The 27,138-nt window shown below is 32.5% G+C and overlaps 5 protein-coding genes across 6 annotated transcripts in view; 2 read left to right on the forward strand and 3 right to left on the reverse strand.

Annotated features, from left to right (window-relative positions):
- The first annotated feature begins 340 nt into the window (after window positions 1-340).
- Window positions 341-1,824, forward strand: p24-1 (transmembrane emp24 domain-containing protein). Its single transcript, XM_089695588.1, has 4 exons — window positions 341-594; window positions 767-884; window positions 956-1,083; window positions 1,547-1,824. The coding sequence occupies exons 1-4, from the start codon at window positions 439-441 to the stop codon at window positions 1,769-1,771; spliced, it is 627 nt and encodes a 208-aa protein (XP_089551714.1). The 5' UTR covers window positions 341-438; the 3' UTR covers window positions 1,772-1,824.
- A 701-nt stretch (window positions 1,825-2,525) lies between these two features.
- Yip1d1 (Yip1 domain-containing 1) lies at window positions 2,526-3,723 on the reverse strand. Its single transcript, XM_089695587.1, has 2 exons — window positions 3,418-3,723; window positions 2,526-3,330 (listed from the first exon to the last, which is right to left on the reverse strand). Exons 1-2 carry the CDS (start codon window positions 3,524-3,526, stop codon window positions 2,648-2,650), a joined length of 792 nt encoding a protein of 263 aa, XP_089551713.1. The 5' UTR covers window positions 3,527-3,723; the 3' UTR covers window positions 2,526-2,647.
- Window positions 3,724-4,601: 878 nt separating this feature from the next.
- LOC149488455 (uncharacterized) lies at window positions 4,602-19,829 on the reverse strand. Of its 2 annotated transcripts, XM_089695589.1 has the most exons (11): window positions 19,375-19,829; window positions 19,016-19,108; window positions 14,940-15,052; window positions 13,788-13,875; window positions 11,462-11,538; window positions 10,786-10,920; window positions 10,488-10,592; window positions 10,061-10,250; window positions 7,938-7,996; window positions 7,603-7,725; window positions 4,602-7,425 (listed from the first exon to the last, which is right to left on the reverse strand). In XM_089695589.1, exons 1-11 carry the CDS (start codon window positions 19,473-19,475, stop codon window positions 6,164-6,166), a joined length of 2,346 nt encoding a protein of 781 aa, XP_089551715.1. In that variant the 5' UTR covers window positions 19,476-19,829; the 3' UTR covers window positions 4,602-6,163. The 2 variants fall into 2 exon arrangements, with proteins under 2 accessions (XP_089551715.1, XP_089551716.1); XM_089695590.1 differs by lacking the exon at window positions 19,016-19,108 and having other exon boundaries at window positions 19,375-19,828.
- A 431-nt stretch (window positions 19,830-20,260) lies between these two features.
- LOC149488456 (nucleoporin NDC1-like) lies at window positions 20,261-22,233 on the forward strand. Its single transcript, XM_089695591.1, has one exon. It carries the CDS (start codon window positions 20,479-20,481, stop codon window positions 22,171-22,173), a length of 1,695 nt encoding a protein of 564 aa, XP_089551717.1. The 5' UTR covers window positions 20,261-20,478; the 3' UTR covers window positions 22,174-22,233.
- A 272-nt stretch (window positions 22,234-22,505) lies between these two features.
- unc80 (unc80, NALCN channel complex subunit) overlaps window positions 22,506-27,138 on the reverse strand; it is a 29,182-nt gene continuing 24,549 nt past the window's right edge. The window contains exons 57-64 of the mRNA XM_089695294.1: window positions 26,477-26,642; window positions 25,997-26,173; window positions 25,349-25,462; window positions 25,173-25,277; window positions 24,915-25,066; window positions 24,206-24,348; window positions 23,427-23,512; window positions 22,506-22,803 (exon numbers count right to left, since the gene is read on the reverse strand). Coding sequence (XP_089551420.1) covers window positions 22,685-22,803; window positions 23,427-23,512; window positions 24,206-24,348; window positions 24,915-25,066; window positions 25,173-25,277; window positions 25,349-25,462; window positions 25,997-26,173; window positions 26,477-26,642 — 1,062 coding nt within the window. The 3' untranslated portion in view covers window positions 22,506-22,684. The remainder of the gene's footprint in view (window positions 22,804-23,426; window positions 23,513-24,205; window positions 24,349-24,914; window positions 25,067-25,172; window positions 25,278-25,348; window positions 25,463-25,996; window positions 26,174-26,476; window positions 26,643-27,138) is intronic.

Raw genomic sequence — 27,138 nt, forward strand, 5'->3', positions numbered from 1 at the left:
CAGTAGTTCAGGCGTGATTGAGTAACAGACAGACAGAGTTACTTTCGCATTTATAATAAGTATGGAATAGTATGGATATGTCTCTGATAAAAATTTGAAAACATAAACAAACAGAAACAATCTACCCGGGCGGAGCATTGCGATCAGTTTTAAACTAGGATTTACTTTTTCATTCATTTGATTTTTAATTTCATTCAATTTTGTACTTATGACATAATTAAATTCTTAATAAAATATGAGTATTTGTTGTAGTAATTGTATACTGTATACTATAACTTTTAGCCAAAAATATTTCGAATAAGCAAATAGAAACGCAGCCAATTACGTGTATGATGTGTTGTTATAGATGTCACTGTCAAATGAAGCTTCGATAAAGTTATCTTGCGAAAACTAACTATTTTTGATGTGCTCTACCGATTTAACGAAATTTAAAGAAAAATGTTTGCAAAAACTTTGATATTAACTGTTTTAGCACTATTAATTGATGGAATAATTTCAAAAAGTGTAGAGCTAACTTTCGAATTACCTGATAGCGCCGAAGAATGTTTCTATCAAGAAATAGAGAAAAATACCTCAGCTTCCCTAGAATATCAGGTAAATATAACAACAATTATACTAATTACATACGTCGGTGGTATTTTCCTTGCCCGTATGACTTGAATGTTTTGTTATTTATGTGTGATTAAAATAACCTATTTTTTATATTTGCTATAAATTTGTTAATTATTATTCCTTTTAGTTGTATGTTTTCTTTTCTATTACATAGGTTATCACAGGAGGTCAGTACGATGTAGATGTAAAAGTTGAGGGTCCCAACAAGCAAATTATTTATCAACAACAGAAGATGCAATATGATTCACACCAATTTACTGCACAACATACAGGTAATATAAGAACTGCTTTCTATTTTCGTGTTGTGTAATTCTCATAATATTAATGTGATATGTACTTTAAGGTGTATACAAGGTGTGCTTCAGTAATGAGTTTAGTACATTTTCACACAAACTTGTATATATGGAGCTAAATGTTGGACCTGAAACACCACTGCCAGGAGTTGGTGATCACGCAACTGTACTTACACAGGTAATACTAGTGTTTCTGTTGAATAATTGCTTTATTCACATATAGAGATTTGTTAGAACACAAATTAAATTGAAATGATGTTGATGTTTTATACCTATATTAATATGTTAGTTAATTGATTTTGTTAGAATAATTTAAATTTAATTTATTTTAATGTTCATTACAATGGCTTGTTTGTCACACTTTATATGAAAGAAATGTGTTGATAAAGCAATTGGATGATATGAAAATTTTTTAGTTGTGGATTCTTCAGAAATATGTAATTTTTTCATTCTTATTCAATTTTTAACATAAAATACATTATACAAAGCTATACTTATGTTAGTTTATTGGATAAGTCATAACTTTTGTTACAGAAACTAATTAAAACTGTTATGGTGCATTAATATTGCATGTATAAAACATTTCACCTTGAAAATGCAGTTGCACTAATATTGAGTCATAACTTTACTATTTTTTTCAGCTTGAGGCATCAGCGGAAGAAATCCATTCAGCTTTAAATAGGATTATCGATCATCAAACCCACCATAGGTTAAGAGAAGCCCAGGGTCGTAAGAGAGCCGAAGACCTAAATGAAAGAGTTTTCTGGTGGTCTATCGGTGAAACAGTAGCTATCGTCTGTGTCACATTTGGACAAGTCATGATTCTAAAGAATTTCTTTAGCGATAGACCTACTTTATATAAATGATTAATTAAATAGTGTAATAGCATATTTATTAATATATTTCTTGTGTTAATTCACTTTCATTTGTTTCATTCCTCCCAAGTTTAATTGATTGCAAAAATAGATATATGTATAAAACAAACCAATTTTGTAGGTATTATTACAGTCATCAAAGAGGATTACCTTGATAGGGGCTGGTAAATGCAACTTTTACTCAACCATATTTAGTTAGGCCACTTATTCCAACTTAATTTCAATGAAAGTTGTATTGAGAATATGTCAGGTCTTACCATGTTTATCTTCATATTATACTGAATCTAACAATCAAACAAAAAATGCAACAAAATGATTTTTAGTATTTACTGTATTTGATTTTACAAGAGAAAGACTTATAAATTAGGTACTATTGTACAACTTAGTGCACCCAAGATTTGATCTTATAATTTGAATTTATCCAATTCAAAAGGGCTCAGATTAGCTTACTGCATAAGATCTAAATTTAAAATTTTTGTTTCAAAGATATGACAATATAAATCATTTGAAAATAAAACATTTGTATTATTTCATATTGTTTATGTATTTCTGTATAAAATATGATCAATTTCCAATAATTCTCTTAAAATATATTATAATATGAATAAACTTAAATATTTGAATACAATAAAGCAGAATAATTATTCTTATTTGAATTATGTTTGATTCACAAAAGTACAATTATTTAAAGGTGAGGTGTTTAGGATGGATCATACATTCATGATACACAAATAATGAAACACAATTAACTAAAAAATAATATAATTTGCAATTGTATATAGAAAAATTTAAAGAAAAGAGTTATTTGATAAAAGATCAGGAGTCAACATTGTTGAATATAAAAATTAACAATTTTTATGACCAAACTTAGAACAAGACTAACAAAGCGAAGACTCCATTAACCAAGGCACATGGATAAGCTATAAGTGGCCTTTGTTCTGCATCTCCCGACATAGTCACAAAGAGTCTGCTTGCTGATAAGGCTGACCATATCACTGCAATACCTGATAATGACAAGCCTGCTGTCCCCTCCAAAGAAATAAATATCCCCAGACCTGCTAATGCTACCATTGGTAACATACAATATCCTAATACACTCGCTACACTTAGTAATGTAAATACACCTTCAGTACGACTCATTAGAGACAAAAGAAAATACATTAATATTACAGACATTACAGATAGGCCATACACATAACCAAAATGTGCTTTATTGCCTGACAGAAACAGACACACAGCTAGAGCCAGACAAAAAGCTATTGGTCCTGCAATATCTGTATCTCTCAGTAAAAAGTTTGCATCATCAGCTTTTGACTGTCCATGGAATGGATTAAGGACAGCTAAAGTTTTCTCCAATATTCTATCAGGGTATATTTCTAATTCATCTAGAAGTGGCGGTTCATCAAACTCTGTTGTGACTGGTGCTGTTTCTCCTGGTATTGGAGCTGGTGTATATAAACTTGGGTTGTAATATTGATTGTTATTGGCTGGAGGACTCTGCCCTTGGTCATATGAAAAGTTTTGTTGTTCTGGAGAAAAAGTCTGGAAATCTGAAACATTTCAATAAACATTTTTAGTCTGTATCGATAAAATATTCAGATAAAATAACTGTAATATAAAGCATATTTAGTATTTACCTAAAGTTTGTGCCCCATCTCCAAAAGTGTTTGAAGTATTGAATGAATAGCTTTGATTATTATCTGGCGGCTGCCATGCATAATCGTTTGTATTTTGAAATCCTGACATGATAGAAAGTTTAATTCGTTTGTCTTGCAGTCAATAGATATTTATACTTTTATACTTATAAATATTTATGCATTACACATCATTAAAAATTGACAATATATTCACTATTCACTGCCGATTTAAGTTTTGAAAATTGAAATTTGACAGTTGACGTAAATTGATACACATCGCACGGCTGACGGCATTGAACAGATGATGTAGTCTATGACAGTCGACAGAAGTATCAATACAGATAATGAATAGTAATAGTAATATGGATAAATGGATTTAAAACGATTTCCGTTTCTTACCTTTTTTAATGAAATCTTGAGGCTCGCACTTCCCAGTTCAATTTGTCTAGTGAACTGGGAGCACAACTGAGCCTTTAACCGGGTTTATCGTGCTCATTTTGAAACTGAAGAAAATAGGTTAAATTTAAAAACAGAAAACTGTCGGTATCGGCCAAGAAGCTTATATCTAACTAGCTTTCCACCCGCAGCTTCGCCCGCGCAGTCAAAGAAAAACCCGCATAATTCCCGTTCCCGTGGGATTTCCGGGATCCTATCCTATCCTATTTCCCGGGGTAAAAAGTAGCCTATGTCCTTTCTCGGGTATCAAAATATCTCTATACCAAATTTCATGCAAATTGGTTCAGTAGTTTAGGCGTGACAGACAGACAGAGTTACTTTCGCATTTATAACATTAGTATGGATTGGCTATTTCTCTATGTCGCGGTCGTTTTAGATCTAAGATACTTTTATTAATAAACTAATGGTAAAGATTTGAATGTAGATACTAGATTATTACACAAAAATTAATTTTCTTAAGGTTTTTAAATTAAATACATGCTTGGCTATACCTATATAAGTAGCCTTTGTTTGGCTTTATGTAGCCTTGTATCGCCTGACATACTCACAAAAAGTCTCATCTACTCGTGGCTTTGTCGTGAACCACTCTATCTATTAAAAAAAACCGCAATAAAATCAGTGTGTAGTTTTAAAGATCTAAGCATAGGGAAAGACAGACTATGTTAGGACTGAGTGATAGGCATTATGATTATTATGTGCTTATTGATTGCTTGTAAGAAATAAAACACTTTTTAGATTATGGCATTGATACTTGTATTTCATGGTTACATGGATTGATATTTCGGAATGATTACACATTTGTTCAGTCTAAAAATATTTCTATTAGGAAAATAATAGGGTCCACATTCGCGATTACAATGTATCATGATGATTTCAATACTTGTGAAATGCTATAAGAAATTGTTTTGATTCATAGTATACTTATCTGAATAATATTGTATCAAATACATTTCCATAATATACTATCACAAATATTCATAAGTCTAGAAGATAATATGTGAATGTGTTACAAAGTTTTATATTAAAAGATTATTATTGTTTAAAATTTTTTAGCTTTCTAACATGTAAATCGCGAAGTTCTGGATATATCAAAATAGTATTAACTATAACATGTGTTAAAGTAAAAAATTCTGTATTAATTATAGATTTTGAAAACAGCGTTATTCAAAGCTTAAAAAGCTAGTAAGCCGTGAGTTATCAACAAAAATATCAAAATAAGTACGTTTCTTCTTTCATTTACTACGTCGTTTTTCTTAACAGCATTCATATGTTATTATTTTCAGGTACTATACTTATACATCATATTTACCATAATGCACTCACGATCAAATATTTTCTAAAGAAAATTAACATTCTAATGTTATAAAAATAACAAACATAACATTGATAAAACATAACTTACACAACTAGAAAATATATTATTAGAATCACCATTACGAATAATACTTATATTTCCATATTTCATACATTTGAATCATCTCGTCGAAATAAAATTGAAATCAAAATCGGAATGGATATTTTTCAAATGCATAGTTCTTGTGCGTGTACCCGTCATATTACATAAATTATTGTGAATTATTATCATTTAATATAATTTAATATAATGGCGAGTTGCTATACATAGGCATTATATAAAATTATTATATAAGGACTGGACTGAGGCTCATTATTAAGGACACTATGTGTCATACTCATTCATTTTAATAAAAGTTATTATACTATTTACCTATATAATCTAAGTAGCATTTATATACATTCTAAGTTTGTACATACAGTACACTCTTAAATATTAGCCGTGTATAATTATAAAGTTATGAACACACTAATAAAATGGAGATTACAAATTCCAAATGGAAAAATTATGTTATTGGTTATAATTTTGAGGTAAAAGAACCAATATTGAGTCAAATAATATCCACATATATATCACAGATTTCTAAGGAAGAGAATTTTCACACTGTCGTGACCAAGGTCAGGGTTGTGAAACTGCAAATATATTCGCGTCTATTACTTGAGTAGGTACATCATTTTATAATTCATTTCCTTTGTTCAAAACATTAATTTTCCTAATAATTTTCAAATCTCCCACGCGCAATATTTACTAGCCATCCTAAGCAGTATGGCAAATCGTCGATAATAAGGTCCTAATTAATTGTAAAAAGTATTCATAAAAACATCGCATAAATAAATAAAAAGCATACAATCTCAAATTACTACCCAGGTATATCATTCAAAAATATTACCCTAAAAATGATTGTTTATCAATTATAAATATAAACACATTTTGGTATTAAACTTGGAAGTAATCACTGACAGTGCAATCGGCACCATTGTTAATACTGCTCTTGGGTTCTCTATTGTTCGAAATGTTGATTCTCTCGTAGCCCGCTGAGGAATCCGATCTGTCAATACTAGAGTTGTTAGTTTGGTTGTGAACTTTTTCGTAAGGCGGATCTTTTTTTGATAGCTCAAAATATTTAACACTTTCATAGTTCGGATCCTTTTTAGACCGAACCGAGTCATACCTCGAGTTGTTGGAGCGAACCGACTCGTATTTTGGATCCTTACACCTCAAGGATTCATAATTAGGATCGTGAGTATTAACACTTTCATAGTTAGGCTCTTTGGGTCTAACCGATTCATAATTGGGGTCGGATTCACTTCCAGTTGTGTAAATGGGGTCATTTGTCATCGATTCGTAATTCGGTTCAATGGCCGCTTCATCATTGTTGTTAGGCAAACTATTGTATTTACCCGATCTCTTATTAACTGTAGAATAAGTCGGTTGTACTTTATAGTTAGAAGCTATTGTAGCGTATGGCGGCGTCGGTGATTGGTTCCTTAAAACTTCGTAATTTGGATCCGAGTCTGACGCATTATTATCAGTTTTCGATATATGTTCGTATCCCGGGTCGCTACTTATTATGCTATTTGGTCCACTATCAGACATGAGATGGTTCACTTTTAATAAATTATTGTTTGTAAAGCTTGAAGTTTGTCCGATATTATTGATATCTTTGACAGTTTCGTACCCAGGGTCTTGATTCTGTGAACTCTTTCGTTCTTTTCTCGATATGGTTTCATAGCCGTGGTTCACTGACTGTTTTCTATCTATCGTCTCATACCCGGGATCGTCGCCGCGGAACTTTAACGTGCTCTTATCTGTGTCGACATCTTTCACTTTTCTTGTCGCTTCTTCCTTCGCTTTTGTTTTCTTCAAAACTTTCGCATACATTTCTTCGACGTTTCGGGAGGGACTTTCTGTTGCTCTTTCAGAATTTATACTCGTGTTCGCGTCGGCTGATGAATAGTCGCTGAATCCGGGGCCATCTATGGAATTGTACAGATTATCAGTGTTATTTTCCTTTTGGTCTATATCGAAATTTAATTCCTTGGCAACAAGAGGTCGCATCAAGTCGCCAGAACTGAATCGATGTTTTTCCACGGGATAGTTGCAACCATAGAAGTCGGAGGAACTGACGCAGCTGTTGTTTCGTTGGTGCTTCTCATTGAGACTTCTTCTAAGCTTGTCGTGATTGAAGTGTAGGTCACCTGTAAAGCATTACTATTTATATGAAAAACGTTCTTACATTGATGAAATGTTTATGTATATCTTGAGTTTATAAAATCCATTAAAAAAATAAAGTATTTATTCTCAATTTCATAATATACTACAACTCAATACTATACGATAATTTACTATACTACAAATTACAATAGCATAATAACCTGCGCTAGAAATACGATGGTGTTTGGTGTCGGGCGGTGGGGGTAGCGGCGAGTTGGCTTGACGCTTTTCAGGCTTCGGCGAACCCAGCGCACCCGCTGAGTTCGAACATGACGACATTGACGCTGGAAAATGTATATTCCGTGAAAATTAAAAAATCCAATCATATTTATACGACAATGACGATCATTTTTTTAATAAACTGCGTAAAATGCATGACACAATCAAGTAATAGTATGAGTTGAAAAGGTCACATTACAAATTTCAACATAAGAAAATCATTGAAAGATATGATGCTATGAAATAAATAAGTAAGAAAGAAATTTTAAGTACAAACCCTGTCGAGAATGTGTTGCATTCGAAGTGGAAGCACCAATTTCAGGTGGTGCGCTTCTCCTGAAAACAAATGAACTGATATTAGTAATCATATCACTAGAATAAAAAAAAAATGAAAATGAAGGCACTAATTTTTCCTGTATTTGGTTTGAGGTTTTTTGTATTTAAAAATTCTTTAATTTCGCTTTTTTACAAAACTGAAATTATATGAAATCCATGATTATATAATATATATTTGCATGTTTAAATATATTGGTAAACAAATTTTACTGTTTGGACACATATGGATAATACGCACAATGGATTTTCTTCGACCCACAACACGTCGCATAGTGAGTGTTTTCATAATACAATTTTTATTTTATTTTATTTTTTATTTTTACATACATAGATTCCTTACAGCTATTTGTATTACAATATTTATAATTAATTTTAACAAAACAATACGCCAATAAAAAGGAATACCAATAATAAGACAATTAATGTGACAGTAGTTTTACATTAATTATAACTAACAATAATAAAGTGGAAAAAATTATTTTTTTTTTTGGACATGATATACAAAAAAGAGGAAAACGTACCCATTATAGAATGTTTGGTATGGATGTGTGAATGTGTGTACTGTATGTTTAGTGTATAATGGTGTAGTGTGGTGAGAATGTGTAAAGGTAAACTAAGAAATTATTGAATTGGTGATGTCTGTTACTGCTTTTTTAAAACTGTTACGGGAGAGATGAAATATGTCAACACTTGAGAATTTCTTGTTATAAATATCAGGTAGACGGAAGAGTGTAGAATTTTGCAGGTGTTTGGTTGAAGCGAGGGGAACCTTTAATAGTTGGCAATGCCTTGTTCGTAATGACGGTGTTTGTAGTGAGATATTACCGAGAATATTTGGACAGTCCAGTCTATTACGCATTATGTCGTAAAGCAGCATCATGTCGATAATATCTCTCCGTTGTTCGAGTGTATTGATCCTTTGGAGAGAGCATCCTTCGAGGTAATTAGCACAAGAGGTCTTCGATATAAAATTAAGTTTCCTAATAAATATTTTTTGAATATTTTCCAAGCGGTCAATATAACAGCGATAAGAGGGACGCCAGATCGGACTCGCAAATTCTAGAACGCTTCGCACATACGAAAAATACAGCACTTTTAAACATAAGATATCTGTGAATGCATCACAAGTCCGAAGTATGAAACCTAAATTTTTGTACGCTTTTTGTATAATAAATTCAACATGATCATTATGCGTAAGTTTAATGTCATGAATAACACCTAAGTCTCTAACCTGTGTTGTTCTTTCGAGTGATACATTGTTTAGTTTGTAATTGAAATTAATGACATCCTTTTTTTTCCGGGTAAAAGTAATTAATTGGCATTTGCTAATATTAATGGATATTTTATTAGTTTTGTAATACAGTGTCAGTCGATCGAGATCGCCTTGCAGCTTAATACAGTCTTCTAGACTGTTGATTTTTTTGTAAAGTTTTTTATCGTCTGCAAATACAAGGAACTTGGAATCAAGAAAACAATCAGATAAATCGTAAAGAAATACGTTGTATAATAAGGGGCCGAGATGCGAACCCACTAAACAAATCAAGACAATCTAAAGACATTGTGAATATTTAACTGTGTGTATGATATTTTACTGTGTAGCCACTAGCCATGACCCGTCACAACGATCTTAAGTAAATATTTCGCTACTACAAACTAATAAGTCTGTTCTCGTCCCGCCAATTAGTGATCATTTTGCTTGTTTACCTTGTACCGTGGTTGCCTGGAAGAGATCACTATTAAGTGTTAAGGCCGCCAAAATAGTTGTACTCTGTTCTATGTGTAAGTAGTTCTAAGGCTTCTGTACAACTATTAAAGAGTTAAATAAATAAATAAAAAAATGTGTGCGTGTACTAGTGTACACACGTAAGAAGTGAAACTTCTTTATGACCTAATTTTTCAAAAAATAATTTACTATATGCAACTTTACAGAAATACGTCAATCACGCGTGGTAGGGATAAAAACAAGATGGCGCGTAACGGAAAAATGTCACGCGTAACGAAAAAATAAACTAAATTTTTTTCCAACGCCGATAAAGAAGTTTCACTTCAATAAATAAGTCTTACCTGCTATGTATGGCCACTTCGTGCGTCACCGTGTTGGCGGCAGGTGCAAGGTGGTGCGTTGACGTCACTGCGGGGGTCGCAGGGGTCGGCACGGGGTTGGGGGTCCGCCGCGTGCGGGGGTCAGGGATCTGGGCGTACGTGTCCGACCCCTCGCCGACGCTCGCTTCTTCGATCGCTGCGTACATTTCATCTGGAATACGAATTCATGTGTAGTTCAAATTTTGAAAGCATTTTCTGCTAGGTTGAATTAATTCGATTAGCTTTTAACATTAATGGTTATAAAGTGTTCATTGTACTACAAAAATATTGTTATAAGTTTCTAGCTACAATTTTATAACTTTTCATTCATTAAGAATTACAATGCAAAACAAATTTAAATTTTGAGCAGGGTATTTATAAAAGTATATATTTAATAATTTATCCTTACCGGAGTCATCAGAAACGGTGGCATAATGGGGTTGTAATGGAGGCTTGATGCTCTGTGCTCTTATATTACTGAGAGGCTCTCGAACCGATATACTAGTGTAACCCTCTGAAAACAAACACACATATAAATAAAGTAGAGAAGATGTTCTTACTCAACAATGTTAAATTAAACATCACAATTAACATGTAAGTAAATGATAAGAATTAATTAATTATTACCAATTAAAACAGACAGCATAAGTTTTCTTATGATCTTTCTATCTATAACAAACTTGTACTGTCTGTAAAGTTATACTTACTAGCAGAGTCAGTAGAGTCACCGCTAAAGTGCGTAGTTTCTGCCGGCCTGGGCGATGGTGGGGTGATGTAGGGTAACTCTTGGCTCGACGGCAGCTGACCACTTATCGCTACTGATGCTGATATTGGAGCCGATTCTGAAAAATATGATGAAATTTAATTGAAGTTATCGGTTGGCAATAAGTTTTCAAGTTTTATTTATAACACTGGTTAAAATTATAGAAACTACTTTTAATCGATATAGTTATAAATACAATGCTAAATAAACAATGTTTCGTGGTTGAGCTCGAACCAATACCATTTGACACTAGCCAGGGTCACTAGCTGCATCTATATTCAACAAAAAAAAAAAACACACTTCAATGACCAAAGCATTATATTGATCGATGTCCGAGCAAAATAATTTATTTCAATACTTTATTGCATCGTACAACAATGTGGTTGAAATCACCTCCATTTCACAGCTTATATTCACAGCTTTACAATCAATTATGTATTTTATGAAATGATTGTTAACAATACAACGGAAGAAATACACGTCGATAGCTACAATAGGAACACGATTGCTGTAATGATTGTAAAATCTATTATGTATGTACTCTTTACGATCTCGCGGAACATAAATATAATTGGCCTGTAAGAGAATAAATACTAATTGTTTTCTTATAGGATACGTACCAGCCGCGGATGTTGTCGCTTCTCGTTCGTCAATCTGAATTTCCACATCTTCTGGGTCAGTTGTTATTTCTACAGTTCTGAAAAAGAAAAAAATAACCCATGAATTATTTTTGAAGTGAAAACTTCTTTAGCGGCGTTGAGCACTTTTTCTGTAATGGGTATAAAATCTTAAACTCGCGTCAGGACACGTGACCTGATTGAAAAAGCGTAAGACGGATACCATTCCAAAATATCAAACATGCTCAACGTTAATAATCAAGTTTTCACTTCTGCCGGCACTCCCGGAGTGCAACCCGTCATTTTTTTTTTTCATTCAAATACCATACAACGAATTGGAAATAAAACTAAGTACATTTATTAAACCCCTCGTAAAGTTAAACTCTTTGCGATCTTATATAACATACATACAGAGGAAAATATCCTTAATTGTTTTGCGTCGCATGACTAATCTTAATTAAATGTATATCATACCTAGGTACATGTGCATAGATATTTCTCCAATACAAAGGTTATAAAATACTATCGCCGACAGGACAATGAAATATCAAAAGCGTACTACGTCTCTCTGTCACGACATATCATTGCTCCAAGATATCTTTCCCCTTACACATTAGAGTTTAGACATTAGGCAATTTATGAGCGACCTCAAAATGAAAGGTCAGTAAAGTCTTCGTATCTCACAACAATTTAATATACCTATGTAATATTTATGAATAGTAGATGCTATTGTTACTGACGTATCATTCAAATGTTTCTTTAGTAAAAATATAATAAAATAATTAATAATATAATAATTTCTACACTATGCCATGCGGTTTCACCCATATTCATATGAGGAAAAAAATGTAAGAACATTTTGTCTGTTTGTACAACATAATTTAAAATTTAATAAATTGACTTTCCAATACGAAAGTATATTTTCAAGTCAAACAAGCAGTTCCTGAGATTAGTGCGTTCAACAAAACAAACTCCTCAGCTGTATTTCTTGGAAATTGGAACATAAATATTGTTTGCTGGAATCCATAGAAATACATTTAAATATGCATTACTGATGGAAATGCGAATTATAAAATATAATGTGATACAATATGAGATACATAATCTGATCGCAGCACATGCATACAATAGTAATAATATGTTATCAATAAAATCATATCTCTTATAGATATAATCAAGTAGGACTTGAAAATAAACTAAAGCAGGAAAAAGTCTTGTATTTTCATTTCTTGTATTTATACAAGGCGAAAATAAGTTTTAATCTATTTACTATTTTTATTGAGTCTATAATTACGATTCATATATGAACTTGTAAAAAGTTAACAAGAAAACTTCACTGAGCGAGAAGTTTGTTAGGACGTTTTCTGTAAGGATTTTATAGCTTTTAAAAATATCACACACCTTAAGTTGATTTAAATATAAATGTTTTAGTTGCATTTAAAATAATTTAAACTGTTTCTATGTTAGAGCGGGCAACTGAGCCTCGTCTTATGCCCCAGCCACACGACTCGACGAGTGGTATGGGAAGTGACGAGGGAAGTAGGCAGGGACGTAGTGTGGCCACGTTACTCGTCATGCCACTCGTCGTGCTCATCGTCCTGCTCACTGCTGTCGGCTTTTGCGCGCGAGTCAAAGGACCGGCAATACGAGTGCGAATTAGGGATGGGCGTCATGGAATCAACGGACTAGTTAAATTAACCGTCTATATGTACACTCAACGATTCGACTAGTCCATCGCTCACCAATGCACTAGTTGAATTCAACGGCTAAACAGTCTTATTGATAAGAATAAATTCTTTTCTTTGAAGTTTTTTAAAAAAAATATTTTTGGTTTACAAGACCAATGTTTTGAATTTAAACTATAAAAACAAACGATAATAAGTTTTTTAGTAATACTTTTTTTAGGGAGTATAATTTTTGTAAGAAAGCATAAATATTTATTAATTGTTTTATTGAGATTAGAATTTATTGTTTTAAGAATTTATTTAATAATAGTTATTTATTTTACACATGGACTAGTCGAAGATTTTAACTAGTTGAATGACTAGTTGATGAACGACATTTAACTATCTATGAAAAATACGTCGACGACCCATCCCTAGTGAAGAGCGTCGCGATTAATCGCGCGAGTAGAGCAGTGTGTGGCCAGACGGCAATATCGAGGCGAGCGGCAGCGCGATGAGCAGGACGAGGAGCAGCACGAGTAGCAGGACGAGTAGCATAGTGTGGCTGGGGTATTAGGAAAAGCAAACCTTTGAGCCTTTGTAGAAGTAGGGCCTCAGCAAATACGTTATAAGGAATTAGGAAAGTATTGTAAATAAGATCTTACATGTTATGGCTTTCATTCTGCAACTTGGCATATGCATGTTCATACGGGTGATCTCTGCTCGACGACGCAGTTGCGGCAACCTTATTACCTGGAAATAAAAGATAAAGATTCATTTCCACTAATTTAATTATCAATTTCAATTGAAATACATAACAGCATTTATCTGGATCAAGTATTCCGACTGTCGGAACTTTGATGAGGCCATTAAATTGTGCTGATAACTATCTAGATAATAATCAGTGATTGGTATCAAAACAAACCATTCATTGGTTACTGCAGTAGCAGTTATAATAACTATTTCAACTTTATTTAGAAACAATTATTTTGTGCACTATAGTCAGTTAGTCACTATAATGATAACAATATTTTAACAAGAAATTGAATAGACTTCTTTTTCCAGTATTCAGTCCTTGTTAGATGAACTTAATTAAAAGCGCATCCATCATGTATCACTTTTTGTCATACATTGCCTATGCATATTAGAATTGCAACTTCTGACATAAATAGAAGAATATTGTGCTTTCTTACTTCTCTCGATCAGCCCCTTGACTTTAAGTGACTCGGGAATTCACTTTTAAAATGAAGTAAATTCATAAATATCAAAAGTGGCTCTTGAAATTGAAGCCTTCCTTTTCTGAGTCGAGATTCTCAAGTATTAGCTGATCGTAGATAGCGCAAGTTCAGCGACGTCGTATTGTGCACGTAAGCAATATCGAGTGTATTGGCGGTATTCTAAGATTGGATTAAAAGTTAAAAATATTTTTTTAAATATTATTTTTTTAAATAATAGAAAAAAATAGATCACGAGGCGGGAATCGAACCCGCGCCTTTTGCCATTCCGGAGCGACGCCTTGACAATATTATTATTTTACGTAAACATGGGTGGACGGAAAATTTACCACATATAAATATGATACTTACACTCTAAACTAGGCTACTATCTGAATCTATACCATTATTAAAATTCCCAAAATAGTTAATTTACTATTAGATTATTGAATAAAACATACATTGTTTTAAAAACAAAATTCTTTACAGTTCATATTTACATTTCAATGAAAGTATTTTTCTAATAGGATCATAGAATAGGATTAACGTTTCCTACTATTCTTATAAATACTACTTCTTTATTAAAGTATTAGTAAGATTTACCTTCATCCAAGTTGACAGTAGCATATATTTCTGATGCTGTATCACCACTGTCATGTCTTCCAACTGGGTGTGGGATTTCCGGAAGACTCCTCTGGCTGTTTTGTGTTGATGCCCTGCTTTCAAAATTTAAATCAGTATTTCATATGAAAATATATTTGGATTTATGGATGGACATGATTAGAAACAGGGAAAATGATGAACATCAAAAGAAGAAATATAAACTTGCTTAAAAATAATAATAATAATTAATCCTGATGTTTAAAAGAACATAATATAATAAGTAGATTTAAGGGCTTGGTCTAGTAGTGCAAACAAATGCATCCTGTCATCCTATATGTAAATAATACAAATGTACTAAGGGAAAGTTGCTCCACTTAATTTTTAAAAATTAAATCATTCGTATGCATAATTTAATATTCGTAATAAGTACCAAAATGACAATTTGAAACAATTTTCGTGAATTACACCGGGTGATTTTTTTTTTATCAGTACACAAAATTTGCGAATACTTTCTATTGATATCTTCAACTTCATGTTTATATAACTGATCAACTTTTACAAAGAAATTTGGACGAAATATAAAAAAAAATAAGCTTTCCATACAAAATGCAGAACTCTATACATTTTTTTCGACCTAAGTTTCTTAGTGAAAGTTGTTCAGTTTAACTAATAAAACGGATAAACAAATTTTGTATATAATAAAAAAAATGTAATGTTTGTGTTAAATGAAAACAAAAAATATTTATTTCTGACTAGCTTCCGCCCGCGACTCCGTCCGCGCGGATGTCAGTCTTCGCGTCTTCTACAGATTTATTATATTATGTGTAATATATAGATTTATATTGATAAACCTAATAAATCTTTTGCTAGCATTCTGATGCTTTATCGGTTGCACTGGATTTATCTCTTTTTTTTCAATCGCTTGAATGATATAGGATGGGTCCTTGATGGGCATCGAATGCTGAAGTCTCGAATCAATCAATTCTGACAGTAGGCAATTTATGTAAAATCTTGATACTTAATGGTCCATCATTTTATTTTGCCTAAACGTTACATACTTTTTTATATATTCTATTTTTAACGAATTATTCACTCCAGTCCAAACAGCAAATAAGCAGACTTCTGCTTCTGCAACGTTTAGTTGTCCCTGAATTTAGAAAAAATAGTCATGATTCTTATCTATGACAAAAGTGTTAATTTTTGCATTGTATTTCAAATATTAATTTTTTTTAACCGCATCTTCCACATTCATGTCTTTTGCCGGAATTAGACATTTAACTTCTACTAGTCCCATTTTCCCTTTTTGATATGGGAGTGTATAAAGTAATTTTTTTAGATATTTCTCGTTATACTTTTAAAAAGTTATTATTGTCATTTTGCTCATTAGGTAAAGTAATTTCGATATCAGTTTTAAGTTTTTTGATACCTGCAATAATAACGTCATAATCGCCTGCACATACTTATCGATTACACCCTGTATACAATCCACCATCCACATTCATAATGTTTTCCTGTCCTCCTCTCCTTTACGCTGTTCACCGATACATTTGAAATGAGTAAATCTGCTACCACTGAAGGATGTTTCATTGTGATCAGCAAATTTTCACCACTGTTGTCAATTATTTGTTTTTCATTTTTAATCAGCAATTGGGAATCATCAGTTTTGTTTTTTGCAGATTGGTGATGTACCCTTACAATATGTCGAAAAGGGAAAGCATCAACGAATTATCGTTTTCGTCCTCTTTTTTTATTCTTCGCGTCTCTGTTACTTCTGTTTGTTTAGTTCTCAACACCCACTGAATTTTCTATGTTATTGTGATCTTCCATTACATCTGAGTTTTGATGATGTGATGATAATCCATTCGTTTTAATATTGGTACTTAGAGTTGGAGACTAAACTAGAAATGGCGGACTAAATTTGTCAGCGCGTCTGTAAAATCAGAATATAAAACCAACATCCTGCATTTATGTTACAAAATTAATAATCAAACAACATGCCGCTACGTTGAAAATGACTAGAAGAAAAAATTAAAACACCTCGGATCAATTTTGGAGTAAACAAATCATTTTCCCCGTATGGGGATTTCCCCGGATGAACTTGGGAAGTTCAAGTTCTCAATACAAGTTTATATTATATTTCGTATTTCTCAAATGAAAAATAAACATTTTTGGAACTTCAAAAAAATTATATTATAAGAAAATTTATGAGCTTACTTTAGTTTTAAAGAAATATACATCCCTTTACTGACACCCCGTAAAATAAAGAAATTGTTGCCAATCACCTTTGCAATCTATTTGGTTTCATTAACTTTATGTTCGAAGATAAATTTTTTTTCTAGTAGTTACACGCGTATTTTTTTCGTTTATTTTCCATATCGAAATCAAATGTTTAAAAATACGAATATTTGCACAAAACTAAGATAAAAATAATCAATTAACAAAAATATTAAATTTAATGAAGTAGAGCAACTTTCACTTCGGTATGAAGGAAAATCGAGCGTAGAGCACACGTCAGAACGCTCCGGCCCAAGGAGCGCGACTAAAGAAATTCGCTAGGATTTTTCCTAATTATTTTAAATATTTTTTTAATATTTAAAGAATTATCAAAATTAAAAAAAAAAATTTTTAAAGGATTAATACTCATTGGTCTTCAACCAAATCGAATAAATTAATGGAAAAAATAACTTTTAGCAGTATTTATCAATAGATTTTGTAAGGCAAAAAATGGGAAATTTCATGAATTTATAACGTTCTAATTAAGAAAATCATAAGTTTTTCGGCAATTGTATTCAGCAGTTTTTAATAACGACTATATAAGGATAATAATGCGCTGATCAGATTGTGTAAATTGTAATCGGTTGCAACGTAGTGAGTGCACAAACTTAGCTCGAAATGATTTTGGGGGAAAGAGACTTATCTTGAAGGCCTGATTAAGGTAACATAAAGTAACTTTATAAATGTGAAAAAATTCACGCGCATTGCGTATATAACACTAATTGATAAACAAGAAAAAAAAATTCAGTTTATCATTTCATTAGCCGGGAAAAAATTGTCAAATAACTTGTTGAAAACGCAATTTTGCTAGACTGCAGCCTTAAGTACATTATTAATATTTGTCACTCATTTTTTTTTCACTGACCACACCATATAATGCATTTCCATGCATTATACACTTCAAAAATCAGTATTTTTTTTAAATGAAACAGGGATTCTTTGTATAATATGTATATTATTATTGACTATATGAAATATTGACATTTACTAGAAATACTATGGTAAATTCAGTAGTATCTGGTGAAATTTATTATTTATTTTACTATTATAAAAACAGTAAACCTTAAAGTATAACAAATTAAGAATGCTTCAGGAAAAAGCTTTTTCCAACAAACATTTAATACAAATACATGCAATGAAGCACTAAAGTGAAGAGAAAATAATGATTAATCGCCAGGCTTATTTCAGACAGTTCCAATTCAATATATTCATGAGTTACCATATTAATTTAAAATACCCATAGCTTAATAATTATTAAAATAACTAATGGCCAATCACTGAAATAACGTAATGTAACTGTTCCTTGTAAAATGTGTCATTCCTTTAACAAATGACTCTTAGATTAAAGATGAGTCATGTTCATTGTATTTTATCAAAGGCCAAATTATACTGCTTTGCACAAAGGAGGATAAAATTGCCAAAACTATTTTCAACAAATAGAGCCCTTATTGTACTTTTTTTCTTCTTACATCTGCTTATAGTTCGCATAAAACAATGAAAGAAGATTTAAACAACTTATAAAATGAATGTTAATATAGAAGCACCCAAAGCATGAAGGGACAGAAAACTATTAGTAAGGAACACCTGTATGATGAACATAACAGCATCAAACACATTAAAATAATATGAAAATTCAAAACAATCGCTACTTGCCATACAGCAAAAATAAAGGATAGTTGTAATATAAAAGCTAAAATCTATGATTATATCCAACAACATCAAGAGGTTAATATTATAACATTCTATGTTAGCCCTTAGGGAGTTAGGTTAAACAATAAGGGCATGCCAGTACTGAGACAAACCGCTTAATAGACGCTGGAGTGGTCGGTGTTGGAGATGGGGCCTCCTCATCCAAATGGATTTTGACCACTCCGGCTGTGCCAACCAACTCACTTCTGTTAAATATAATATCATTTTATGGAATATTTGACAACTTCACTTGTATAAAGTAATTACTGGTATAGACTTGAAGTAGGTACTAATAATAGTTACAAGTTATGTCTTATATTTACTACCACAAAACGTTTCCTCTTCATTTTGATATAAGGAATATGAATATAACAAGTTGTAAACATTTATTATGAATGCACTCAATCAATATGTTGATGTTCAAATATTTTAAAAGTGTTTAAAAGCTATATTTAATTGTAAAATTACTTACTTCTGATTAGAATTTTTGCAACCGCAAACACAGGCCGATAAAACGGTGACAAGAGTGGCAAGCACTCCCAGGCTTAAAAGAATCTCTATCAAAGTATACATAACAGTTTTTTTCTTAAACAAACACCATATTAATGTGAAATTGAAAATATAATATTAAGTCACTCCTTTAAAAAGAAATGATTTAAGCACACAACTTTCTTCCATTTGTAAAGGTATGTAAATGTAGGGCACTAATAACACGACAAACGTTGGTGATACCTAGAGTAAGCCCCACCTTTAGAAAACCTGCATTTAGTACGTAAAACACAATAAAATTGTAGTAAAATTACGACCTTTATGTTTAAATTACAATAATCATGTAAGAATATCTCTGCACAGCTACGTGCAAATTAACATCAAATGTAAACTAAATAAATAAAATTTTTAGAGCCCGATTTGACATTTAGAATGCACAGACAAGGTAAGTTAAAACTTTCTGTTATTTCTGAACGAAATCGTAATTAAGTTGATTTTCTGCACTTTTTCTGCATAAACCACTCTAAGATAAATTAAAATGAGAGAGACTTAAATTTAAAAATCTACATCACAATAATAATAGGATAAGGGAATAGTTACAAAAGCTCATAAAAGTAACTTTTGATAACCAAATCCATATTTTTGACGGATTGATGTAACTGCGATGTTAAAATGAAACGATTTAACGATATATAATGGAAGCTAAACCCTTTATTTAATATACCGTATAACTGTTAAATATATAGTAAGGGTGAAAGCTGAAAGTTTGCTCAAAGGCCTAAGCCCTAGATCAATAAAATGTAACAAAAAAATTACAAATGACACTTGTTGCAAGTTAACATTTGACATTGACAATTAACACTTGACAGTTGATACTCACTTTTTAAATTCAGATCAGTATAACTGAATTTTAATAAAAAAAACATCTGGTTCATTGTAACCACATTGTAACATTTTCGACTAGATGTCTTAAAATTGGTGCACAGCAACCGCCGTTTCGTGAAATTTCCCACAATTTTGGCACGGTTCCATAAACTTGTTGTATTTAATGAAACTCCAGCTACTATAACCTAAATCAGACGCCGGTATGGAAGATAAAAGTGAAATATTTTCGCAAAGACTAATTCGGGCGGTTTTGTGGGATATTGGCTTGCAATCATTTCTTGCCATTGTGTTAGTATTTATAATACAGATTGACTTAATTCATCCACTGTCATGGATAGCATCGACATTTCAAGATATAATAAGTTGGAGGATGGGACTTAACGTTATTCTACTCGGTTTGGTGTCATTTTTTCAAGCATTTATCTATGGCAAATATTACACCACCCCTGTGCCGAAGTATTTTACTAGGTTTTCAATGTTTTTAAATATTTTCACTTTGCAAAATCTTGTATTCACACTGTTATATGCATTAAATGGATACTTTACTATGAGTTTATATTCATCACTAGCCAAAAGTAACTACAATGTACTGAAGAAGATTTGTGAAAAAAGTGATGGCCAGTGTCTAAATGAGCAAAGTTTGTTCTTGCAGTTGGGTGGAATGTGGATGGGTTTATACTATTTCCTCAGTGCACACATTTTTAACAAGACTGTTTTGACATTCCCACACATATATCAGGACAAGTTTCAACAGGTGAAGTTAGTTATAAGTAATGTTGTATCAAAGGGATTCCAAAATTCCATCAAGCCAGTTGCTTATTACTGCGTATTTTATTATGTATGGGGAAATAAGCCAAGATCTGTTGTCTCTGAAGTGTACAGTGTTTATTTAGAGGATGCCCCATTGGATTATATAATAAATATGCTGAGTTCTGGTATCTGGATTGGCCTTTGGTTTTATGCCAGCCTCTTCTTTGTGTCTGTTAATACAATGAGAACAGTATTCAATATAGTTTTAACAGAACCTATGAAATTTCCAATTGAATCTGAGAAAAGCTTAACACTATGTGGAGCATTATCACAAAGGTCACAGTTTACTGCATTTTTGGGTGCACAAGACTTAAGAATTTTAGCCATGACTGATCCTTCACGAAGATCTCAAATTTTTACCTTATCCCAACCAGGTGGCCACCCTAGGAATTGGAATAATTTACTGGAAAATTGCTTAACTATAATCAAAGCTTTTAATAAGGAATTGGAAAGCATTAATGGTGAAAATAGTATAACTGGAGTAAATGACCTTAGTATCAAGAAACCAGCAAATGTATCTCCTATATCATCACCGTATGGATTTTCTGGAACTTTACGTAATATGGCACAATCTCCACAAGCAATGGATATTAAAAGTCTGAACAGAGATAAAAATGAGGATACATTTGCAACTGCCGTTAAAGATGAGTTTAATAAATTCCTTCAAAAGCTATGTCAAAAGCCAGGTATTCATTATTTCTTTGGAGAGTTAATTGACACAAAATTAAAGTTCATCTTGTTGCAAGCACCTCCTGTAATGTGGACATGTGAGGGCTTAGCCCATATTGTTGCTCTTTCTTTGAAAGAAGACAAGTATGGAGTTGTGCAGAATGATTTACCAGTTGTTTTGTCGGCTCTAATCACTCTTAAACAAAGCCTTGACAAGTTGTCAAAGCCTGGGCTTGTTCCAAGGAAACAGATTCTCAACGATAATTTAGCTATAAGGACAAAGGCAGCTGTGCTGTCTTCAGTTAAACGCAGCATTTATAAAATTGTCATCACATTTTCTAAATACATCCATGATATACCTTTAGATCATGATGTTCAAGTTGCTATTCAACCATTTTTAGCTTGTAAAGAAGCATAATTATTGTGATTTTATTGTAAGATTAATTAATAATAGATTAAATTATTTTTGATACCAAAATGAATTTTATTACACAATTATACCTAATATCTTATTATCAATTTATCAGGTATTTTAAATTTAGAAATAAAACAAGAATTAAGAAATCTACAAAATTGTTTTAATATTCAAATAAAAAATACATATTTCATACATAAAATTAATGACTAGTTTTTAATAGACTCAGTTTTCCACATTTACTAAGAACACTCAACAATATAATATACTATATAATTTATAAACTAATATAAAAATATATCAAAATAAAAATGGCTATAATATAACAATGAGGTTTATAAAATTATAATATTCTGAATAACTTAAACAATATAAAACCAATTCATTGCTACATTCACTTGAATAATCTAAGATCAAAGATTTTTATTGTTGACTAGATTATTATTCAGATCAATGAAAACTTCCTAAATATGCAGAATTGTAGAGTAGAAGATTGATATTTTAAACAGTGAATTTATAGAAGGGTATCTTCATCTCGTAGTTCCCCACTCAATACTAATGTGTGCTGACTTGTAGCACCAAGGAGAGCTGTGCGTTCCGCTGACGAAGTCACAGAGTCGCAGCTTAAAGATGCTGAGAAATAAGATTAAATTTATACATAGAAAAATGTTGTTTAAGTTCTTAGACATAGATGTTATTTTTGCCTGTACGATTTATTCTTTATTATTGCATAGCAAAAATAACATGCACCACTAATGAAGAAGATAAAATTGTGCAAGGAAGTCAGAGAGCGTAGTATGAATATATAGGACAGATAATAATCTACATAGAACTAATAAGATAATACTAAAATTATTATCAGATTGACGAATATCTATTGTTCTACTGCCGAAAATCTTCTTTCTAAACCTATAATTTTTTTTTGCGTAGAACTAGTAGTAGTAAAATATCATTAAAAATTGACCATATTTAATAGCTCCTTTATTTAAGCTAATATCAACACTAGATATAACTAGACTCTAGACCATTTATAGCCAATGGCAATGTAACTACAACTTTTAACCCCCAAATTAGGTTTCTCTATACCTAATACTAAGTTCCTACTACTGAGGAGTCCCTACTGCTAAGTCCCTACCACGAAGTCCCTACTATTTTCCTATTAGTCCTAACTAGTGAAGGTACAAGCGAAGCACAGAAGGGTAGGAGCAGGACACAGAGGGGTGTACGGATATGGCGGGTACATACGAAGGGCGTACCGTCGGGGCTGGCGCGTGGCGTTGCGGCGCCCGACCGCGCTACGCCGGGGGATTCCGACATTGATGCTTGGAGGCTGTAGCTCTCTCTGTATGGAACATTGCATGTAATATTCTTTTATATTATTTAGTAAACTTTTGACGTGATAACGTTTTTAAAATCGGTTTAGTCGGGTGACATGTTCAGAAACTTGTGTCACACCAAAACCTCACGAGCGCGATCGCAGGTATAACGAGAGAGAGACGGACCGATCTCCCGTCTCATCTCGAGCGCTGCCACCAATAAGACGTTATCACGTAAACATCTCGATCGTTAACCTACTTTACAAACAACCAATTTTTGTGCAAAATTTTAAATATCTCTATTGCTATAAGTATGGATTCCATAATGACATGGCAATCGAGAGCTTTATCTTGAAACGCTTAGAACAAAAAGATGTGAAATCACATTTGCATGTTTCATTTATAACAACAAAACATATATATTTTAGTTTGTGCTGGTTAACTATCTAAAAGTTAGTCAAGAAGCATGAAAAGCGTTAAAAAATTTCTTCTCTCAAAATGCAAACGCAGCAAAACTTCTCCCTAACTTTAACAGCGCAATATTTTATAACGGTCGTACTAATAAAATGTTACCCATTCGCTATTCAATAGATTTAAGTTATTGCAATGACCTGTCTTGTTTTTATGATTGACGTTTCGTGTGAGCAAGAGCAGGACACAGCTATGGTTGAAATTTATCCATTGTTTAACTTTTTATAAGTAAGGCCGTAATAATATACCTATATCCAGAAGTAGAAGATGTTTGCGATATCTCGCTATCGTAAGACGTGTCTGTAGCTGGAGGTAAGAGGCCGCGTCGTAGTGGAGTGTAATCTGCTCCCGGGGACGAACAAGAGTCGGATTCTAGCCGGATCGAACACTGCTGTCAGAAGTGGAATATTATTCAAAAAAAAAGACGGGTTGCACTCCGGGAGTGCCGGCAGAAGTGAAAACTTGATTATTAACGTTCAGCATGTTTGATATTTTGGAATGGTATTCGTCTAACGCATGGAATATAAGGGCTAAAAAAAAATAGTCCGTCTTACGCTTTTTCGATCAGGCCACGTGTCCTGACGCGAGTTTAAGATTTTATACCCAACGCCGCTAAAGAAGTTTTCACTTCAATAAATACACTTGATTAATTACTAAACTTACGAGGTGGTAGGTATTGAATTGATAAAAACAAAATTGTTACTCGCGAGATTATTATAGCATCTGTGAGCGACAGAGAGATGCCGTTGATGGCATAAAAATGTTTTAAAGGATAGTTATTTAGATATTTTTTAATTTTTGAATGAATAACTTTTGATACCGAGATGTGTCTTGAAATATAAATGTGTGACTTTTTCGTAAAGAACAACGCAAAAGTAAATATACTGCGGGATGATTCTAAAAGTATTGAGACATTTTTTCATAGAAATTAACATTTTAATTATTACGAAAACTTACTTCTGGCTTGCTGTTCCTGCTGCGTCGAAACTTAAATGTCTTTTTGGAAGGACCATGTGACCTTTGCAATCTTGGTCTATCATCGTCCAGTACATCTTCCCCACAAGAATCGCCCATTGATAGAGGTGATAGTGGTGATTGCGTTGTTTCCCCTGTAAAATAACATGAACACCCTATAAATAGCTTTGTGATCCAGAAACTATGATAACTGGTCTAGTTTAAAATAAATCATAAAATAAAAGGATAAAAAGCACACACCTGTATTAAGTTTGAATTCGACTGATGATCCAAATCTTAGCTTTTGTGCGTTTGTGTATTGCACGGGTACGACATTTGGTTTTTGTTCTCCATTTGATCCTGACCCTTGAATCATTAATTTTTGTTAGTATTTTTAACTATGTTAAAATATAAACGTATGAAATTATTATATTTACCCATTTGCGTGCTTCCGACGCTAACGTTATTCCCATTGTCACTCATACGTCCATTGTTATTTGACTCGTATGGGGGCATATGCTGACTGGTAGTTGAGCTACTTGATAAAGACTCTGAAATTATGTATAACAGTTAAAATTACCATAGCATAATATGACTTACAGCGTGTAGATTAAATGACTTCTGGTTTTCTTTAAGGGTGCGTATAAAGCAAAATTACCAATCTTCTATTAGATGATACGTGTAATATTCAAGACCAAATCTAAAAAATAAAATATATATCAAACTAGATGATATGTTCAACGATTCTGTTTAATCAAAAACATAAAATATTAAAATTTACTCGATAAAAAAAATCACCAAGTTAGCTCTAATTTTCACACTTTTACGTTTTCTACTTGACATGGTAATACTTATTATGATTTTTTTTTCATAAACAATTATATTAAAACATTTGCAAGATATTTGTCAGAGCATTTTGTGTAATTACTTTTAGTTTTGGTTTTATCTGCGATAAACCACTTTTATCGTGACAAAACCAAACGTTTATCTCGAGAAAAAAAGAGCGCCAAAAGATATATATATAGATTATAATCGATCGATCAATCGATCCCTACTAATCGATTAACATTTTAAAGTAAATTTACCCCTCTGAGCAGAAAGTGGTGCAGTGGGATGATCAGGAGTACGCGGTAAACCCGCTCTGCCAACCAACATGGAGATTAATGAAGGCCTATGTTGTTGCTGCTTTTCTGCTACGTTCCGAGGTATTGCTTCTGACGCTCGCTTACCCGCACTTTGGCCTATGCTTTCTGCTATTTGTTCTGTGGAATAAGGGAGGAGATATTTGTTATTTAATTTTTTATATAAATCATATCATAAATCCTGCAGAGGACGTATAGAGCAGATGCGTATAATATAGCGTGTTATAAGCAAACTGGACAGATTTAAATGAATATTAATAAAATTAAACTTGTTAAAAATATTGAAAATATGTAGTGCACAAGACTTATTCCTACTGCAAGTAGAGTCATAAATTAATGTTTAAAATATTACTATGTACTTAATTATGATAATTATCAATTCAATACACATACATGCCATAAGGCTACAAAAATATAACTCACCGAACTTATAATGATCGTGCGTGTCTCTCATAGTACGTAATTCCCTTGCTAATTCAGCAAGCAGAGCCCCACGTGCTCTAGCCGCGGGCAGTTTGAGCCCACGCACACGTTCGCGGACTACGAACTGCATGTGACGCTCGTGGTCACCGATCGGTGGTTGGGATAACTGCATAAAGGATTGCAGTATGTTTAGTTTTACTTCAGTTGATTGGATAAAAATAACTTTTCAATTTCCTATTTTTTTGGTATTTCCTATTTTTTTTTCGCTACGTATGAAAGGGTAAATTAAAGCCTTAAAACGGCTAAATGTTACATTAATCTCACTTTTGTGTCACTATAATTTAATTGATCGCAACTCCTGCTTCACCAAAAATGTTTCAAATTCTAGAATACATACTAAAAAATCTGAAAATTTTATAATTTAACATCCTATATACAACAAGACACTATAAATAATCACATAACCAAACACCCTGTACCATTTTTGGTACAGTTCGATTCAAACTTACTGGCGGTTCGGAAGTTAGCCGCGAGTGCACATTCGCGCAGATACCCGTCCCTCAAACATAGCCTCAACGTCCCACTGATATCTAAAACAGTTTTCTGCGTATCGGATCGTATGATGTTCCGAGCCGCCAATAACTTTGAATCGTACTGTACCA

This window comes from Colias philodice, chromosome 5 (assembly GCF_061535455.1).
Source record: "Colias philodice isolate Cphi_HAF_F1 chromosome 5, ilColPhil1 Martin Lab GWU primary, whole genome shotgun sequence".
Taxonomy (NCBI): Eukaryota; Metazoa; Arthropoda; class Insecta; order Lepidoptera; family Pieridae; genus Colias; species Colias philodice.